The 21,414-nt window shown below is 38.8% G+C and overlaps 2 protein-coding genes across 4 annotated transcripts in view; one reads left to right on the forward strand and one right to left on the reverse strand.

Moving 5' to 3' along the window:
- Positions 1–652: 652 nt before the first annotated feature.
- DCTN5 (dynactin subunit 5) lies at positions 653–17,066 on the reverse strand. Its single transcript, XM_037814965.1, has 6 exons — positions 16,931–17,066; positions 16,142–16,210; positions 12,474–12,592; positions 9,908–10,019; positions 5,012–5,114; positions 653–1,915 (listed from the first exon to the last, which is right to left on the reverse strand). The coding sequence occupies exons 1-6, from the start codon at positions 16,976–16,978 to the stop codon at positions 1,818–1,820; spliced, it is 549 nt and encodes a 182-aa protein (XP_037670893.1). The 5' UTR covers positions 16,979–17,066; the 3' UTR covers positions 653–1,817.
- Positions 17,067–17,196: 130 nt separating this feature from the next.
- PALB2 (partner and localizer of BRCA2) overlaps positions 17,197–21,414 on the forward strand; it is a 38,565-nt gene continuing 34,347 nt past the window's right edge. For all 3 annotated transcript variants that reach the window (XM_037815143.1, XM_037815144.1, XM_037815146.1), the window contains exons 1-3: positions 17,197–17,405; positions 19,846–19,905; positions 20,040–20,139. In XM_037815143.1, coding sequence (XP_037671071.1) covers positions 17,235–17,405; positions 19,846–19,905; positions 20,040–20,139 — 331 coding nt within the window. In that variant the 5' untranslated portion in view covers positions 17,197–17,234. The remainder of the gene's footprint in view (positions 17,406–19,845; positions 19,906–20,039; positions 20,140–21,414) is intronic.

A 21,414-nucleotide genomic window follows, 5' to 3' on the forward strand; every position in this document is an offset into this window, starting at 1 on the left:
TTCTGGATTGGGAAGATCTACTTCATTATACATAACTTTCTTTACTAATTGGATTGGATTTTTGAAATCATGTCCTTGAGTTAAAGATTTTTAAAATCACGTTTGTTTTAAGAGACTCAAAAAACCACTTTCTCTTCATTTTTGTTGCTCACCAACAGAATGGATAGTCAGTTGCATAAAGTGGCAAGCTTCCTTGGGGAAGGATTCAAACCCAGGCTGAATGATCATCTGTTAGACCCACCTTGGAAGATTTCTGGAGTGAGCAAGAGGTTAGCCAAGTGAGTGCCTAAGCTCTGCCAATTCTAAGATTCACCTTTTTGGTGGTACAAAAGGAGAAAGGAATTAGGGGAGATGCCATCACTACAGACTACTAGCATCAGGGCCCATAGCAGATACACTTCAAGGGCAAGCTCATCTCATTTTTCCAGGGCAGAGTTACCAAGCACAGGCTGTGAAGCCAGACTCCTGGGTCAGCCAGGTCATTGTATGATTTGGAGTTTCTTTCCTCATCTGTAACATGGGAATGACATTGACCTCACAGAGCTGTTGTGAGAAACCAGCCAGCTAGTGAATGCACCTAACACAAAGCCAAGCACGTGGGAAACAGGCAGCCATTGGTGGATCTGGAGAGTGACCACCTTCAAAAGCCTCGTTCCAGGTATGACTCTTTAATGTACAAACATAAAAAAAGCAAACCAGAAAGCAGTTTTTACATTGAACTGGCAGAGATGATTAAATTCAGCTGTATTAGCAAACGTCACAACCTGTTGACAGCTCCTGTTAAGAGTTTACCTTCCAAGCTGAAGTGTTCTATCCTACTTGTTTACAGCAGAATCAGAATGAAGCAAACAAAACCACCTCAATCATCCTTCCTAAGCAAAGAGATCAGAGCAGGACCCTTCCGTGTTATTAGCTAGAAGGAGGTTGTACGAGTGGCACTGGCAAATTCATGTAAAACCTGGGGCTCTGTGCCCACAAGATGATTTTAAGAGCCCCACTTGTATATACATGAGTGGCAGATATTTTGGTCTGAACATACAGGGTGGGTTCAATGGTTCTAGGCCAAGGAACAAATGCTGTATCTTCAGTGAAATAAGACATAAACTGCTATCCAAAAATATCTTGAGGCAAGGAGTGATTACCAGACACGGAGACTCAAATCTTGGACTTCGCAAAAATACAATCTGGGGTGCTAAGGACCCCTTTTAGTGAAAGTCAAAGGTCCTAGAACAGAATGCTAGAAAGTCTCCTATTAATCACCCTCAGAATAGCTAACATAACTTTGAGAAGAAAAGAAACATTAACCACTCTTCCCTTCAAGTTTTAGTATCCAACAGGAATTGGGACAAACACTTTTTTCCAGGATTATGAACAACTGTGGCAACTGGACAAATATGTCAGGAGCAGGGAAGCTGAGAGTGACCTGCATTTGTGCTCATAAGGGGCAGCACAATTCCACATTCGGGGAGAGTGTTCCTGCTCTGCAATTCTGCTTGAGACAGGATCCATCCCTTCACAGGACCAAGCAGGTGAAGTGCTGAGAACAGATGATTCTATCTTCGGAAGATAATGGTTGTGAAGTGACGGTTAATAGATAAAGCATAAGCACAGCATTCGGAGACAACTCCTCCAGATGTTCTGTTACTAAATTCTTAAGAGCATAGAGCCTTGAATGAGAAATTCTAAAGAATTTAGAAATAAAGGAGGGTAGAAGTTATCAAAAACACAAGAGCTCTTTATAGATGCTGACCATGGCTCACTTTGTCCTCCAAGTTCATCTAAGAGCTCAAGTGAATTCAAGACATGAGGCAGAGACACTAGACCTGTGTCAGGGGCAAAAACTTCTGGTAGTAGCTCTTGGTGACGTCAATCATCAGCTCCTGGGTACACTCCGGGAGCTCCCCTGAGAAAAGTCCTGGAGAAAAAAAGACTCAATCAACCAAGTGGAGCAGTGGAAGGCCTGCAACTCTGACTTCTGTTTAAACCTCTAAAGGGCTTTTTTTTTTTTTTTTTTTTTTTTTTTTTTTTTAAGTCATGAGTGTCTAAATGCTAGGTTTTCCATCTTCAGTGCTAATAGAAAATTCTTCTGATCATATCCTCGAGATGATCAAAATTTTTGGTGTGCGGGAAACAAATAAGAAGGCTCCCCAAATGAAGAATTATATTCCAGGTAAAAGAGATTAGTATATTACATGATCTAAAGAGTTAAGGCCTCTCTGACTACATCAGAAGTTGTTCCAGAGGATTTGTCCACCCCAGGATTCCATTTTAACACCAACCAAGCAAGAGGCCTTGAGGTAAGAAACTGCTCTGAAGTTCATACAATGAAACTGAATTCAATGCCCAAATATCTTGCCAGGGTATGCTAGATACAAACAAATCACAGGAAGGGAGTAGAACAGAAATGGCTTACAGAAATATAAAAGAGGGGAAATTACATAAGAAGGGAAAGAGACTCTCTCCTACACTATTTTGAGAATGAAAACAACCTTTCTGGAGGACAATTTAGAAATATCTAGCAAAACTTTCAAAGTTCATAGCTCTGGGACCTGACAATCCAACTTCTAAGAATTTATCCCACAGATAATATTGTCCAATTGCACAAACACGTATAGAAGAGTATTCACTGCAGCAAAGTTTCTGATAGTAAAAAACAAGGTACAATTTATAATGATCCATGATACTAGAGGACTGATTACCTACATTGTGGTACATTTATGCAATGAGAAACATGTAACCATTAAAAGGAATGACATGAATTATTGACAAAAAAAAAAAAAGATATCCAAAATATACTAATGAAGAAAGCAAGTTTCAGAACAGTATAGAGCATAGTATAGAGAATGTGATTCTATTAAATAGTATAAAGTTTCAGGCTATATCCATCTTTTATACACATACCCCCCTATACGTTCATACACATAAACACACTCATATACACTTGTAAATGTATACAAATAACAGGATAGGAGAAAAAGTCTAAAAAAAGATGCCACAAAATTCTCATGGGCCAAAAAAAAAAAAAAAAAAAAAAACTTCTCACAGGCACTCTGCAAATTAGCAGTCCACACTGGGCTTGCAAACATATGGCTTGGTATGCCTAGTGTTTAAATTTTTTTTTTTTTTAAATTAGTAGCCAACATTTAAAAATTCATATGTTTGATTCCTCTTGAAACAAATGAAATCAGAAGATCTCATAATATTAGGTCTGCATTCTTAGACAGCTATGATAGGCTTACTTCAATCATTTACATTATCTGTCTAACTTCTATAGGCATCTGAGTTTCTGGCTCCTGATCCAGCTGTGAAGCCATCTAAAAATGTGCCAGGTTTCCCACAACCCTATATCTCTGTATTAAAAGATGCAGTATGCCAATAGTAGTATTCAGATGGTTAGCATTTGTTTGTGAAACTACATAAAATAAACATAGAAAGTATCCTGGCACATTACAAAAATCATTGGACTCTAAAAAGAGGGTTTTAAGTGCTAGTCAAGGCTTTCCACCAATTAGCTCTGATACCTTGGCCAACTGAACCTCTCTAGGCCTCAATTTCCTCATTTATACAATGATTTTTAAGTCTCCTGCAGCTTGAATCCTCCATTATAATCACCAAAAAAAAGTGTTTATCTGGATTGAAAAAAACAAGCAGTGCTTCTCCACCTTCTGCCAAGAATGCTCAATAACCATAATAAACTGGTTCTAAGGAACTTGAGTAAGTTCTAAGAGAGATTAAGATATTTCTCTGGCAATATCCTTCTCACTTCAGATCAAACACAATGCTGGGGCTGTTCCAATCCAGCATTGGCTTAGAACAGCTAAACTTTTTCACAGTTGGAACCCAGTATGGGGAGAATTACTAAACAAAAGTCTCTTCTTCCTCCTTTGCAAAAGTGGAGATGTGTGAAACAATATAATGGCCAATTTCATCCCCAAAGAATTTGAATAATAATTTTGTACATTTCTGAAACTCATATTCAATGACCTGAGATTAGATTTTAATTGGAAAAAACAATTAAACGACCCAGTAGTAGATATCATATACTGTCAAATCTCTCTTCATATCCATCTGTGAATTTGTGAATGCACCTCTATATATGCTAAATGATTTCAACTGTGTAAAACAATATGTAGAAGAAAACAGACTATGAGGAAAACTTGAGCAGTAGATGCCTTGTGTTGGGGAATATGAGGTTTTCTTTTTCCTTCTGTTTTTCAGTGTTTTCCATATTTTCTGGGATGAACATGTATTACTTTTGTTTCCTCACCTTTTGTTATTTGGAACTCTGAGCTCATAGGGGGCCTTCCCTTTGGGTATGTTAGACAGGGTTGAGAGGTAACATGTTTGCTTTTGTCAGGTGTCCCAGAGGTAGCATTGGTCTCAGAACATGTTTTATGTTTACTTTTCAGTTTGGGGATTCCTGCAGGAAGTATAAATTCAAACCCCAAACCATATGAGGGTAAGTCCATAGTTACCATAGGATAAGTCCATAGTTCTCTAGAGAGACTTTTTTTTTCCCCCACCCAGCACCCAGACCAAGAGAGACAGGCTTCTTTGTTCTCTCCCTGTGCTGGTGGGCAGATTATTTGACATTGATATTTACTAAGGGATAACATTTCAAGGGTACTTCCTTTACTCGAATATTTGAAGTTTGACTCTCAGTCATCTGTGAATCCAAGGCTTTACCTTCCATCCCCACATGAGTATCAAACCCTAAACCACTCTATTATGAAGACAGCATCACCTGTGCATGCTTATAGCTTGGATTTAGTTCCCTCTTTGTTTCTGATCCTTGATAATTCCCTTATTTTCCTGTGAACCAAAGTGTACATTTAAAAAGATACTTATTATATTTTAGATAGCATTTCTAGGTATTTAGTAGCAGAAAAAAATTTTAATTAGCTAGACCAACATACTGTCAAGACCAAAAATGCATGTGTTACTTTTGTGTTGAAAAACAAGCTTGAGTTGTAAGGAGATTAACATCAAAAAAATCAACATCCAAGGTTACCTGGGCAGCCTGAGAAGACGGTGAATGGTGGGACCACTGTTTCTGGGGGTAATACTGTGTTGTCAAGAATTTTACAACAGTCCTTTAACACACACCGGCGCCCCTGAAATTAAAACCTTGTTAATAGGAAATAGATCAGGAAATGTGAATAAAAGTAGTCTAGTCTGCTGTGTGGAAGGCTATTTCATATTTTCTCCATTCATGATATTGTATAACAATCAGGGAAAGTGACAGGAAGAGGAGGCAGGGGTGTGAGTGAGTGTGTGTGCATGCATTTGTTTGGGAGGAGAGGGTATATGCTAGATATAGTTCAGGTTATCCTAGGCATTACAAGCTATGTGAATTTTGACCTTGTGAGATTTCTGCTTAATTTTTTCTTTTATTTGAATTAGTGGACATTTGTTGTTTTCTTGCCCAACATCCATTCCCCTTTCTTCTGATAAGAGAATCTATATTTTCTTTGGGAAACCACCTATACCCATCTCAGTCCAATCCCCAAGCCTGCTGATAGCAACTGGTTTAAAGTATCAGCATATAAGCCAAAACAGTCTGAAGAATTTCAACCTCAGGGCTTTTGCTGGGATTACTAGGAAAAGAAGCTCTTTCCTCTGGGTAGGATGGAAGCCATCTTGTTTCCAGGAGGGAAGAACCTGCCCTGACAGTGAATCGCCCAGAGGAAAGCAGAAAAAGCACAGAGACTAATTCTCATGACATTTGACACCCTACAGCCATTTGCACATGAAATTAGGATCTACTTTGGGCACTCTTAGCTTATATTAGCTAATATACTCCCTTTTGCACCTACCAGATTAAAGTTCGTTTGTTTGCTCTTCTGTCAATTCCAACTGGAAAAGTCTTGACAAATACATTTGGATATGGAGTTATTAGGTCATCTGTTTTTCCAGAAGTGAGCAGTAGTTATTTGAAGGTGTGGGTTGAACCTTAAGCTTGACTTTATCTATTGGCATCACTTTTCAATTCTGCCATGACCCACAGTATTTTAAGTACAGGAAATGAGGTCTGGGAGACCCCTCTGTTTTATGGGTTAAGGGAAAGGAAAGGCTTCTAAATTTCAGTTTAAAGCTGTGCCTCAGACTAGTCGCTGAATAAATGGAGTTTAGTCTTTACTGGCTGCATTTACAAAGTCCCCATGGCCTGTAAGTTCACTTGTGTTCTGGACAGACAAGCTGCTAACACATATATGACTGAGAATGTGGAAATCTTAACAAATACCAGGACAATGTTAACCTGTCCAGATCTCAGATTTTACCACAGAACATGAATTAAACTTTGATTTGGTTATGTTAAAATTTTCCCCATCATTAAATACCCAAATCATATGTATTTCCAGGAAAAGATAGATTGCCAAGTGAATTTTTTAAAAAGCTTATACCTCCAAGGTCAGAATTTTCTAAGTGGTTGGCTAAGTTATCTCTGGCTGGGTGGATAACAGCCTTGGCAATATCTGGTAACATCCTCAGCTCAGAAGTAACTTATGGCTACAGTTCTTCATTCTTCTTTATCAAATTCTCTTACATGGATTACCTGATGGCAATTTCAAAAATACGGCAACTGGCCATCTCCCCTGGTGATCACCAAATTATTAATAATTTGACGACTTCCCGTGATGCCTGAGTTCCTGAAGGTATCACGGTGAGACTAAGCACGAGGCACTGAGTTAAAGAAAATAGAATGTGCCACATGAGATGTGAAACATACACAAACTGGGATCTGGAAAGGTCCTAGAAAAGAAGAATGGAAACGGATCTTTTCACTGTGTACTACCAGCCACCATATAGACTGTAGGCACCTGCTTTGGTCACTAGTTGGCCATTCTGTACACTCAGAGAAATGATGTTTATTTGGGTTTCAGAAGTATTCTGGGTAGCATGATCAATTAAATAGCAGCAAACACACACACACACACACACACACACACACACACACACAAAACAAAAACAAAACAAAACAAAAAAATGGAGGAAAGAACTGCCATGTTCCTGTCTAACAGCTACCTACAGATCCTTGTGCAAGTTATTTAGCATCTCTGAGCCTGTTTCTCCTTCTGTGAAATGGAATGTTTAACACCACACCTGCAGGGATGTTGTCAGGATTAGAGAGGTAATAAATCTAAAAGGCATATCACAGTAACAGTGCCTATTATTATTGCTTGTTAGCTTTTTATTCAGGCATTTGGGCAATTTTGATGAACGATGACCACTTCATGTATCCACACAGAAGTCAGACTACTACACGGGATGCTATTGGAAGGATCTGGGTGTCATGGGGACAAGTGGTCTCTAAAAGACTTCCTGCTAGCTCTGAGGTGCTAGAATTCTAAAAGAAACTTTCTGCTGAGATCACCTGAGAATTTATAAAGGCTCAGCAAGTACTGCCAAAACTGAACAATGACTATATCATGAATTAAGATATTGAAAAGTGGTACAAAAAGCAGAGCACCTGATAAACGGACTAGAATTTCCAAGACATTGGAAATAGAATTTGGGTTTTAACTTTCAGACATTTTGTTCTGGGGATAAAGGGATAAAAGACAAGGCTACCATGGTGGGGTCTTTGCTTTGCCAAGAAAAGCATAAGAAAAACCCAGAAAATATCAGAAAAAGCTGGCTTGGAAGGCCAGTTTTGTCAAATGGTCAGACTGAGGGGAGAGGATGGATCTCACTATCTTCTTCCTTTCATCAACATTAGACTGAACCAAAGGCTTTCTGTTTCTAATACAGACTAAGGAATTCCTCTGGAGTGAGAATATTTGGCAGAATAGCCACTTCTCTTAATTCTGCACTTTCTATCTTTGCTGGGCCCTCATGCCTCCTGGAATATGAACTCCATGGTTTTTGTAAGTTTTTTGATAATTTCAGAGTCTGAGTCTAAAAAGCCTTAGCTTTTCCTTGACTCCAGTCTGACATACAAATTTAAAATTTAGGAAACATTTTCCTTAAACATGTTCCCCTAAACATTCTAATCCAGGATTTTCTCATAAATCCCAACCGAAATCAAGCTCTTCATTTATGAAACAGCAAGAACTCCCATGTTGGAAGGCCTTGGTTAGGTTAAACCAACTGGTGCCTATGCTCCTGCGGACCAGAGTACCACAAATTCGGCAGAGCACAGAGTTCACTTGCAGCTTCATGGCAATCACCCTGAACTACTTGAAGTTCCCCTAAAGTCATGCTCTTTTGTGACTCTGACCCTTACATATGCCAATTCCTTTCCTGAAAGGGACAAGCCCAGTACCTTGTCCACTGGGCTGATTTTGATCCACCTTTAAGATACCCTCTGGAGGTATCTTATGATTACCTCAAGAATCTTAGCGTCTTGCATAGAGGCTTGCATAGGAATATCCTCCAGGACAACCTCCTGACTCTATCTGATTACCTCAAGAATCTTAGCGTCTTGCACCATTTACTAGTCTTGTCAAACCTTAATATCTCAGGGCCTCAGTCTTCTCATCTGCCAACAAGAGATAATAACAGTACCTGCCACCCTTAGATCCTTGTGAGGATAAAATAAAATAACCCCCCAAAAAAGAGTTTAACATCATATGGAAGAGGTTCAATAAAAGTTAGCCATTGGCTGTAGAGAGTATAAGCTCACCTGTAGTTATGCCTAGGGGTCATCTCCAGAGAACCTCTTTTGTTGCTCAAATGTGAACTTTCTCTCTCTAAGCCTAACTCGGCAAATAAATTCATCAAACTCCACCCAATGTGGGACAGGACCCCCAAGATGAATGAGCCTTCCTAGTGATGTGGGACATGGATTCTGGGAATGAGCCTCACCCTGGCACCGAGGAATTGAGAATGCCTTGCTGACCAAAAGGGGGAAAAGAAAGGCAACAAAATAAGGTTTTAGTTCAGAGAGAGTCAGGAGGTTGTCCTGGAGGATATTCCTGTGCAAGCCTCACCTAGATATGCTAAATGACCACGATATGATAGGCCCAAGTAAACAGTAGTCCTGAAAAAATTAAAAAATACCTGGATCCCTATCTGAGACTCGACAGAAGTTTCACTCACTAAGTTTATTCATCAGAAACTTAAATCCTTCAGAGTGCTCCTATGCCAGCTAAGTCCCAAAACCCAGAGGCAACAGCCTCTTCAAGAACATCAACTACATGTGTCCCCTTTGCTCATAAAGTTGACACTCCTTTTTCAACATGAACAGGTTAGGGTGGTCACTGCCTAGACATCCCTGAAGACTGGGAAAGTGACTGAACAAGAGGAAGAGATAGCAACAGAAAAGATGGAATTTAACAAAGGATTATGAATACTGAATATTTATATAGTTTTCCTTTTCCTAGTTGCTAGGGTATTGGAATAGTTAGAAGGAAAGAACTGAAATGGTGGAACTGTAACCCATAGCATCCTTTGAAATTTGTTCTATAGCTACTTGTTAAATGGTAATTTGAAAGCTATACCTTTTTGTATATATGTTGTATTTCACAATAAGGAAATAACTGAAACTATGATACTACAACTCATAATAACTTTGGAAATTTCCTATATATCTACTTGTTAAATCATACTTTGAAAGATATTATATTTTTGTACTTAAATTATATTTCATAATAAGGAAATAACTGAAACTGTGGAATAACCTGTAACATTCTTTGAAATTTGCTCTCTAACTACTTGTTAAATTGCACTTGGAAAGTTATCATTTTTATGTATATATGTTATATTCTACAATAAAAAAATAAAAAAAATAAAGTTAGCCATTGGCAATTTCAAGAGAAAGCTCCAAATCCAGCAAGAAAAACCCAGTTCCAGAAAGCCAGAACTATTCCTATCCAGCTTGGTCACAGTAGCAGAGTCCTTCAGATGTGAGATGGGAATTATAAGGGAAGTGAGGCTGATAAACCAGCTGAGTCATCATACTCACAATCACACAGTTTTTGCCAACATGAACATAAGAACCAATCTGAGCTGCGTTGACCACACAGTCCTCCTCAATAAAGACATGGTCTCCAATATGTAAAGGAAAGAATGCAACACTAGAAAAGGAAAAGAAGATAAACAAAGAAAGGTCAAGGTGATGTGCTTTTGGTCAAGGTTTATAGAACTACAGATTGTAATCTCAATTCCATCATCCTGTCTTAATAAGACTTCCTAGTAAGAAAAGAATTCTCAGGCTAAAGAAATTCTGTAATGTTGAAGAAGATGAGGCTACCAGCTCAAAATCATCAACACTGGACCAAAGAAATGTACAAGGAAACAGCAAGGCAGAAGGGGCAAGATCTTCAAAGCATTAAATAATTTAATGCTCTTCAGAGCATTAAATAAAAATTAATGAATGATTGCTCATTCCTGATTCCTTTGAAAATGTTCACAAATTTGTTTATAAATTTTTTGTCATCTGTCCTGTAATATTTCAGGGAACTGACATCAGGCTATGAGCTACAATTTCTAGCACCCAACATTTTGAAAATTTATTCATTCCCCAATTTTACTGAGTGCTTACTATGTGCCAGGCTCTATGCTAGAAACTGGAGATACAATTTTTGAGCAAAAGAGACAGAATCAAAGCCCTAGAGAAGTTTCCAATCTAGAGAAGAAAAAAAGACTAAATAAATGACTAAGTTATTAGTTATAATTGTATTAAGTGCTACCAAGTTATGACACCATTTAACAAGATTTTATCCAGACTAGGGATCTGGGGAAAGTTTAACTGAAAGTGGCATTTAAGCACAGACTTAAAGGATGTGTAGAAGTTAGCCAGGCTTTCTCCAGACTTCTGAAATGGCTCCCATACTCCAGAATTCCTCAAAGGTCACTGAAAGTAGTTCTGTGATCACATTCGCAAGTAATTTCAGTACCTTGGGACATAAAATGTTTGGACTAGAACTAATATAAAATAGTTTGAAGGTCACCAGCTCTTTCTAGTTTGGTGTTTTATTCTACCAGGAATATTTTGTCAGGGATGATACTGGTCATCAATTACTTAAATCTTTATTCATTATATTTTTGGTCTGTATCATTGTGCAGCATGATTCCTTAATCTCATCACTGTCTACAGCAGTACTGTTAATTCTTTTAATTTACATTAAAATTTCCAAATGTTACAGTATTTTCTGGTTCTAGTATTGGGATATGGAGGGGGAGGGAGATCCATATTCACTTTGCATTCATGTGTTGTTATTTAGACTTTTATATTTCTATATTTATGTGGCCTATTCCTATTTACACATCCCTGTATTCATCAATAAACTCTTTATTCATTCTTGGTGCGTTTTCTAGATCATATCAAGCCCAATAATGCCTTTGTCAGAGGTCATGTCAAGAATTCTGGCAAGGGGAAAAAAATGTCTACCAGAGTATCAGTCACTGTATGAAACCTCAAAAAAGGATCACATATTTTCTGGTTTCTGACCCATAGCCTTCTGAGCTAATGAGCAGTGCTTTCAAGTGAATGGTTTACAAATATTCCCTGATCCAAATTCTGGATGTGATGGTAAACTGGTACACAACATCATTCTGGGAAATATGGGGTTATTTCTGCCTGATCTGCCCTAGGGTTCCTCAAAGGCCAGGCAAATAGGTATCAGTTAGTCTAAGCTAGTTGCTCCCTTCTCTGTGCCTCTATGGTTAACTGTTCATACTGCTGTGACAGCATTTATTACATTATACAGATGCCATCTGTTTATGTAATTGTTTCCACTGCTAGGTTTTAAGAACCTTGAAGGCAGGAACTCTATGTTATCCATCTTTACATGGCTATATTATAATCCAGTGGCTGGCATAAGGAAGATACTCAATAAATACCTACTGAATTATTGGATAAAATGCAGATGGTGCCATAGGTAGGAATAAGGAGGGCAAGAAGCAAAGGGGGAGAGAAGCAGAGAGAATACCACCATGGACAGTCCTTATTCCCACTGAGGGGACAGTGGGTCACAGCTGTTTAGACCAGATGGGTATTTAACTCAAGCTGAACCCACCAGAATTGGGAATGGAGTTATTAGAACTCTAATTGGTATCTGTTGAAAGCCTAAATGGAAAAGTGATATAAATAAATGAGACAACAAGGTTGGCTCCATGAGCAAAGAGGGCAGATAAAGCCAGTCTCTGAGAGGGGAAAGAGAGCTAAGTGTAGAGAGAAGGATAGATAAGAAAAAGTAGAATTTCAGAAACAAAGAGAGGTGAAAGAACAGTTGTGCTGATTCTGGCTAGCTATACATTCCATGTTCTAGTCCCTTGTGAAGCCCAGTTCCTTCTATCCTTAGTTTCTACCATGTATACCTATGTCCGTTTAATCAGAGCCCCCTTTGTTTTTGTTAGCTTAATGGATTCTGTTTCTGGCAACCAGCCATCCCAGACTAAGACAACCACCACCAAAGCTGTGTTCATTACAGTGAACTCTTACCCAGTGCTCCAAACAACATCACAACTTAACATCTCTAATCACAGCATCTTTCTCAAGACTGAAACAAAGTAATTACATTACATACCCTTTGCTGAATTTCTTGAATGGTGGCCTTATGACACTACGACTTTTCACAACACAATGGCGTCCAACTCTTACATTTGCCAGATCCCCTCGGATAATACAGTCATTCATTACAATGGTCTACAAAAAAAGCACATTTTAAAAAATTACCACCAGATCCTAAAACATAACAAAAAAAGATCATGTAACCATTATTTTATGCTATGAGTTGAGAATTATGTTATGATCCACTGAGTCACATGTTCTGTCAAAAGGGGTAACTTTTTTTCCTTGTAATTTTATTGATAGTCACATACCATATAATCAAAGTGTACAATCAATTGTTCACATTATCATCATATAGTTGTGCATTCACACCTCAATTTTTGAACATTTTCATTACATCAAAAAAATAACAAAAATAAAAATAAAAGTAAAAAACAACACCCAAAACAACCCATCTCCCCCATCCCTCCCTATTATTCATTTACTTTTTTGTCCCCATTTTTCTACTCATCTGTCCATACACTAGATAAAGTGAGTGTGAGCCACAAGGTTTTCACAATCACATGGTCACACCATATAAGCTATATACTTATATACTTGTCTTTAAGAAACAAGGCTACTAGTAGGGTTGCATTTCAGCAGTTTCAGGTATTTCCTTGTAGCTATTCTAATACACTAGAAACTAAAAAGGAATATCTAAATATTGCATAAGAATAATCTCCAGAATGACCTCTTGACTCCATTTGAAATCTCTCAGCCCCTGAGACTACTTTGTTTCAATTCTCTTGCCCCTTTTTGGTCTAGAAGGCTTTTTCAACACCATGATGCCGGGTCCAGACTCATCCCCGGGAGTCATGTCCCACATTGCAAGGGAGATTTACATCCCTGGGAATCATGTCCCATGTAGGGGGAAGGGCAGCGAATCCACCCGCCAAGTTGGCTTAAAGAGAGGCCACATTTGAGCAATGAAAGAGGTTCTCTGGGGGTGCCTCAGGCACAATTATATGTAGGCTTAGCTTCTCCTTTGCAGTAACAAGCTTCCTAAGGGCAAGCCCCAAGATTGAGGGCACAGCCTACTAAACTGGTAGCCCCCAATGTTTGCAAGAATATAAGGAATTCCCCAGTTGGGAAATTTAATATTTCTACATTTTTCCCCAGTCCCTCAAGGGGGCTTTTCAAATACTTCTTTATCCTCTGCCCAAATTACTCTGGGATACTACAAATATCCCACAAGATTGCATTAAAACATTGCTTTTGTGGGACATCATCTATCCAAACCAGCACAGTGCCCTTGCTTTCAGTTCCTCCGAATATATACCTAGTAATGGGATTGCTGGATCACGGGGCAATTCTACGCTTAGCTTCCTGAAGAACTGCCACACTACCTTCCAGAATGATTGCAACCATTCTACATTCTCACCAACAGTGAATAAGTGTGCCTTCATGGCACTGACTATGGAGTTTAGTTAATAATAATGTACTAATGTTGGTTTCATAGTTTGACAAATGTACCATAAGATGTTAGTGTTAGGGAAACTGGGCAAATGATGGAAGGAAACTCACTGTATTATCTTTGCAACTTTTCTGTAAATCTAAAATTATTTCAGAATAAAAAGTTTATTTTAAAAAAATCATCAAACTGCACACTTAAAATGGGCACATTTCATTGTATGTAAATTATACCTCAATAAAGTTGATTGTTCAAGTGTTCCATAGAAAATGTTAAACGAAAAGAGAAAAAGGAAGAGAATCAATATGATTTGGTCATTGTTTGGAGGGTGGGGGTAAGAGAGAGTCTAGGATGGGATGAGCAGTTCCAGGTATTAGATGATAAATTCAATTTTGAAATGTTGAGCTTGAAGTATCTGTGGGATGACCAATAGGCAGTTGTAAATAAAGGTCTGGGGCCTAGGATAGAAGGCCAGGCTAGAGAGGTAGATACAACACCTGGCATATAGGTGAATTTAAATAAACTAGCCTAAACCCTAGGTTCAGACAGGATACTAAAGAAGAAATGGGCTTGTACCTGGAAGGGCTTATCAGTCTCACCTGTATATGTTTGGTCTATAAAACCTCTAGAGGTTAAAAAAAAAATAAATTTCACATCTGCTGCTGATTGTAAAGTAATACAGTTTCTCCTGGTTTTCAAAAGCTATCTTCTTCAAACTTAAAAAGACGTCTATTTCTAGTATGTACTTCTTTCATCTGAGGTCCTTAATTTTCTTCACTCATTGTTTTTAGTTTTATGTTCCATCTATAATGAGAAAAATAACTTTCTTTTCTTTTGGAAGAAAACAGAATTCCAAGAGTTCTGGGTTTTTGGTGATTTTTTAAAAATAAAGATTACAATCTTAATCTGGAAATAAAGAAATCCATATTGTAAATATCTCAGTTAGCCTAAATTACACTCCAGCCAAAGAAAACAAAAAAACAAAAAAAGATAAGAAATAAACCATATCACAAGTGGACAAAGAAATTTAAGAGGAACTAGAATTCTAGTTTCCTATCTTACAAGGTGTGGAGCTAAGGAAGAGAAGTCAGATTCAAAGTAGTCAACAGAGCTTTAAAATGAAAGGAAGTGCCCACGAGGACCTTACAAGTAAGAAAATGATACCAAAGCAGAAACAGTTCTAACAGCTCATTGAATTCAATAATGGAAAAGGAAGGGGTGCCAAATGGGATGTCTAACCACTGCACTTGCAGATCTGTTTTGTTTGGTCCATGCAGCATTTTTTATCATTTAAAGCAGAGGCTATTATTTGAATATGGGATATTTGCATTACAAAAATCAAGATTTCCAGTTTCTTTTGAAAAAAATCAGAAGTTCTGGATAAACAGGGCTATATTCCCACACAGCAACAATCAGCTTTAGCTTAAATAATTGGTCATGCACTCTTCCATTCATTAGACCCCACTATCTCTATTGTTTCACATTCAGTCTTCTTTACTCATTTGATCCCCAACTAACCCTGCAGGCATTGGGACACTTGCCATAAGGGTTCACGAAAACAGATGTATGAACATCTGGCTGGAAACATATATGGATTGTCCAAAATAGTAAAGACTGGAAACAATGTAACTATTCATCAACAGGCGAGTAGGTAAGTGGAACTGCAAACAGCTGTGAAAATGCACAAACCACAGCCACATGCAAAAACATGACTGAATCTTAGAAACACAGAGTTGAGAACTATGGTACTTAGTAACTGCAATATTAATAGTTTCCTATTTTACTATTATTATTATACTATTATACTAATTTGGTGAAAAACCACGTAAAATTGAACAATATGCTGTTTATTATTTAGGGACTCTTATGTATGTGGTAAGCTTTTTTTAAAAAGAGAAATTATAAAACACAAAATTCAGGATAGTAGTTTCCTCGTGGAAGGAGGCAAAAGTAAAAGAAAGCGAGTAGCATAAAGGTAGCATTGTATCATTATGTATTATATTCCAGTTCTTCAATTGGGTGATGTGTTTCCAAGTGTTGATTTAATTTTTATGTTTCAAAACTTATATATACTATTTTGTGTTCACCAAATATTTTTTCAAATAAAATACCTTTCACAAAAGAAAGACAATTGGAAAAGGAAACATGGCAACATTTGATCTGACCCTGCTAACATGATACTTAGTGGAAAGAAAGCAAAAGTATGCATCCTCAGAGCTGGTTTTGTCCCTTACCTTGCCGTTGAGAACAATGTTCTGGCTTCCACACAGCACTGATTGTCGACTAACTTTGTTGCCAGATGCCTAAAAGCAAACAGCAGGAAGGTGGTGTGAGCCAACTGAGTGGGTACTGAGCTGCTGGATTCCATCAAGAAAGTTAATACTGGAGAAAAAAGAACTTGAAATGGGATGCAGTCTACAGAATATCAAAATAGCAAGGACGGATTAGGAAATTAGGGATCCAAAGAATGGATTCAGAAAGCGGATGTGGTAGGTCTATAGTTTAGTGGCATCAGTGAGAGACACAGATTTCAAATACCAAGTCTTACTTCGATTTTGCAGTCCTAAAATGAGGATAATGATTGTACCAATACCATAGAGTTGTGAGAATTCAACAAAAAACAACTGTAACGCTGATAGATCACTTACTGTTTCAAGCACTTTAACGTCTATCATTTAATGACTATAAAAATATAATAATCCTTAGCACATAGTAATTGATTAAGAAATGTTAGCCTTAAAAAATCGCTTAAAGGGCCCAAAGCCTGGAGCTGTAAATGAACATCAGGATGGCTGGGTCTTGGTCTTGCCTTCTGGAAGACACTCTCTGGAAAGAAATCAGGAACAAAGACAAAAAGAGTAAACTGACCATGCAAGGAATAAATAACAAAGCCAGATCATACGCGAAGCATCACTAGGTAATCCGGACTAACCGACAAAAGGACCCTGGGTGGGGCTGGGACAGGATGGGGGCGCAGGCAGGCTTCGAAAGAAAGGGGAGGACAGATGTCTGGGCACACGTACCGTCTCGATGTATTCGGACTTGTTGTAGAGCAGCTCGCCCAACTCCATCGCCGCAGCCGCCGCCTCCTTTTTTCCGCTCCGGCTTCTATGAAAGTCTTGTCAGTCTGGGATTCCGGCCACTTCCGGTTGCTCCTCCACTTCCGCTCTCGGCGGCCTCTGGGCTCTTCCACAGCTCGGCTCTCTTCTAGGCGGCCCCGCTCTGTTGCTCGGCCGTCGCCAGCTGCGCGTGCGCACGCCGAGGAGTAGCTTTAATTGGTTGCGCTGGATGGCGCGCTGGGCCCGCGTGGGCCCCCTGATCTAGTGCATGTTCAGTGTTGAGTCCCCGATTCTTCCCGGGGTGCCTTTGGGGTCCCGGGCCAGCCGGGGTGTTAGTGTCCGCAGGCCCGGGGCCAGTGAGGGCTGCTCTTTTCTTTCGGCCGCCGGCCCAATGGAAGAGCCGCCCGGGAAGCCCCTCAGCTGTGAGGAGAAGGAAAAGGTGCCGGGGACGCGGGAAGGGCTGACTCAGGACTCTGACACCCCCCCCCCCATCCTAGGCTTTTAGGCTTGTCTTTGCTTCCTCGATTGTCCGAGTGGGGGGGAAGGGGAGAAAAGTATGGAGAAGAGCGATGTGGTGGCGTTTAAAAGCAAATTTTCATTGCGGCAGTAATGCGTGAATATAAAATGCAAAACTTATTGGATAAAGCTCAATCCCCTTTGACAACCCCTCTTACACACACACACACACACACACACACACACACACACACACACACACTCTCTCTCTCTCTCTCTCACACACTCAGTCTTGGTTCCTTCCTCCACACAGGTAAATCTAACAGTATGGTATTTCCGTGTGTGTGTGTGTTAATAGTAGTTGTATTCTGCCCACCCCCGCCCCGATAATATGTATTTTTTGGAGAAGGGCATGTTCCTCTATGGTATGATTTGTATGGTTCGGTAACTTCCGTTTTTCTTATCTGCTTCCTTTTTTCTTTTACCTGGAGTGCATGTATATTTGCTTTATCTTTTACAGTTTTATGTAGTACGGAAATGCCATCATTTCTTTAGATATTACCCTATTGAAAGACTTGTAGGTCGTTTCCAATTTTTGCTTCCGCAAACGGTGCTGTTTCAAACATCCCCATGCCTCCTTGTGCTTATGCAGATGATGTTATACCGGGTGTATTTTGTGCTCGCTGTGCCAGGCGTTGTACTAAACTCTTCATTCACCTTAACTCATCCTCTTATCATAGCTCACCATCTAGTCGGGGTGAAGCAGATCATTTACAAGGAAACAAGATAAATTCCAGATGATAAGGTCAGTGATAAACAGGGCTAGCAAAGAGGTTAAGAGCAGACTCTAGAGCCTGACTACTGGTTTTGAGTGGTGCCATTTATTAACTGTGTGACCTTAGACAAATTGCATAATCTCTATTTCCGTTTCCTTATCTGTAAAATGGAGATAAACAAACCCTTGTTGGGAAGGTTGTTGTGAGGACTGAATGAAGTCAATATATGGAAGTCACTTAGAAAAGTCCCTGGCACCAACTGAGGCACATTATAAGAGTGTCAGCCATTATTATTACTGTGCAATTGAGAATGAGTAGAGGTAGAGCTAGATACTAGTAAGATACTAATAAGTGTTATGGTAACTGGGAAACAGTACTATGGGTACTGAGAAAAATTAAGTAACTTGCTTAAATTCACACAGTTGGCAACTTGCCTAGTAACATGTTTTGCAAGTGGTAGGTCTTTTCTATTTTTTTAAAGGTAGTTACTGAGGATAGAAATCCTGATGGTGTTTTATTGGCTGAATGACTAGTTCCTCCAAAAGGGACTCTTGGTTCCTAGGAAACAGGGAAAAAAGGGGGGAGAGGAGTGGCTTTACTGCTGAGAGAATCCTTTGAACCACTAAAGCCAGAGACACAAAGAAAATCTGAACTTTCAGAGAATAGAAATTAAGTAGACTCTGCCTAGTTCATTTATTTATTTAATAAATATGTGTTGAATGCCTACTATGTACCTGGCTGGGAATTCAGCCGTGAAAGCTTCAGCTTCACTGGTCTTCTGTGTGTTCCTCAAATACACCTAGCTCCTTCCACCCTGGAGTCTTTACATTTGTGGTTCACTCTACCTGGAATATCTTTCTGTCTGTTCTTCCCAAAGCTAGCTCCTTCTAACTTCAGGTATAAGCTCAAATAGGAATCCTCAGAATTCTGGCCACCCTATATATATAAAGTGGTCTATTCCCTGTAGCCCAGTCAACCCCTCACATCACCCCATTTATCTAGTTACTTATCACCCTGAGGAATCATCTTGTTTGTTTTCTTATTTGTGTTCTTCACTACATGAAAGCTGCCTGGAGCAGGGGTTTTGACCAGCCTGTATCTCTTGCACCTGCAACAATAACTGATACCACTGTGCCTCAGTTATTGATCCAGGTGCTAGAGATACCTGAATAACAGATTCATTTGCTGAATGAAATGTGTGAGGATGACAGCCCCTATCAAGGATCTCATAGATAGGAGCCAGGAAATAATAGTAAACAGACAAGATAGTGTGATCAGTACTGCGGTGGGGGAGGCACAGCAGAGGGATGGAGTGTCTAACCTGGATTTGGAGAAGGACCTAGAAGGCTTCCGCAGAGAAATAGAAACATAAGCTGAGACTTGAACAATAAGTAGGAATTAGCAAAATGAGTAGGGAGGAAATGTTCCAGGTGATAGGAACAATTTATGCCAAAGTCTTGAGATGTTCGAGTTTGGTGTTTTGTGAGAACTGAAAGCAAGTCTGTATGGGCCAGTGCTGCTCCCTCCCCTATTTCTTATGGAGGGGCCTTGCTGAGCACTGCTTGCTCATGTCTGATGATTCCTGTATCCCTTCCCTCTGACTCCATCTTTCATCCTGCTCAATATTGTTTGGTGTCTTTCTTCTAGTTGAAAGAAAAACTAGCATTCTTGAAAAGGGAATACAGCAAGACATTGGCCCGCCTTCAGGTAAGTGAATCTCACTGTTTTCTTAAATTGAGGTATTATAGTATAGGCAGTATAGAAATGATTCTCCGTAGAAGAGCTTTAAAGAAGACTTGTTTCTTTTTCTTAAATTTGTTCCTTGCTTTTGTTTTCTGTAGCGTGCCCAGAGAGCTGAGAAGTTTAAGACTTCTATTAAGAAAACAATAGAACAAGATTGCTTCCTTCAGCAGGAAATTTCACCACAATTAAACCACTCAGGTAAAGCTAGCCCATTCACTTATGCTTGCTTTATTCATTTGCCAGGTTTATTTGGCTGTGATTCTTTTCCCCAGAGCTAGAAGATAAGGACTAGCAATAAATTTTTTTAATTAAGATATAATTCATATACCATAAAATGCACTCCTTTAAAGTGTACAATTCAGTGGTTTTTGGTATATTACAAAACTCACAAGATTGTACAACCATCCCCACTGTCTAATTTCAGAACATTTTCATTGCCCTAAAAAGAAACCCCTGTACTCATTAGCAGTACTCCCCATTTTTCTCTCCCTCTAGCTCCTGGAAACCACTAATCTACTTTTTGTCTCTATCCTTTTGCCTATTCTGAACATTTCATATGAATGGAATCATATATGTCTTTTTGTGTGTGGCTTCTTTCACTTAGTGTAATGTTTTCAAAGTTCACCCATGTTGTAGCATATATCAGTACTTTATTCCTTTTTATTGCTGAATAATATTCCATTGTATGGATGTTCAACATTTTATTTATCCATACATCAGTTGATGAACATTTGGGTTGTTTCCACTTTTGGATATTATGAATAATACTGGTATCAACATTCATTTACAAGTTTTTGTACTGGACTTTGTCAAATCCCTTTTTCGTATCAATTGAGATGATTGTGGGTTTTTTTTTTTCACTTTGTTCTGTTAATGTGGTGTATTACAATTACTGATTATCCCTCGCAATGCCAGGGATAAATACCACTTGATCGTGGTGCTTAATTCTTTTGATATACTGTTGGATTCAATTTGCTAATATTTTGTTGAGTATTTTTGCATCTATATTCATAAGAGATTTATCTGTAGTTTTTTTTCTTGTGGTATCATTATCTGGCTTTAGTATGAGCATGATGTTGGCCTAATAGAATAAGTTAGGAAGTGTTCCTTCCTCTTCTAGGATTTGAAAGAGTTTGAGCAGGATAGGTGTTAATTCTTGGAATTTTTCCTTATTGGAGGTTTTTGATTATTGATAGTAGTCAAAAGGGTAGTAATGTCTCCCTTTTCATTTCTGATTTTAGTTATTTTTATCATCCCTCTTTTTCTTTGTCAGTCTAGGTAATGGTTTGTCAATTTTATTGGTCTTTTCAAAGAACAACTTTTGATTTTGTTGATTCTATTTTTTTTATTCTCTATTTCATTTATCTCCACTCTAATCTTTTATTTCCTTCCTTCTACTCTCTTTTGGTTTAGTTTGATCTTTTTCTAGGTCCTCCAGTTTTGAGGTTAGATCTCTGATTTGAGATCTTTCTT

Source organism: Choloepus didactylus, chromosome 21, assembly GCF_015220235.1.
Source record: "Choloepus didactylus isolate mChoDid1 chromosome 21, mChoDid1.pri, whole genome shotgun sequence".
Classification (NCBI taxonomy): Eukaryota; Metazoa; Chordata; class Mammalia; order Pilosa; family Megalonychidae; genus Choloepus; species Choloepus didactylus.

Excerpts from the sequence above, each read along its gene's own strand:
- DCTN5 (XM_037814965.1), bottom strand. The coding sequence starts at position 16,978 with ATGGAGTTGGGCGAGCTGCTCTACAACAAGTCCGAATACATCGAGACG. Across the intron at positions 12,593-16,141 it reads ACATTGTTCTCAACGGCAAG|ACCATTGTAATGAATGACTG; the intron begins GTAAGGGACAAA and ends CTTTTTTTGTAG. Across the intron at positions 1,916-5,011 it reads CGTCTTCTCAGGCTGCCCAG|GACTTTTCTCAGGGGAGCTC; the intron begins GTAACCTTGGAT and ends TTTTTTCTCCAG.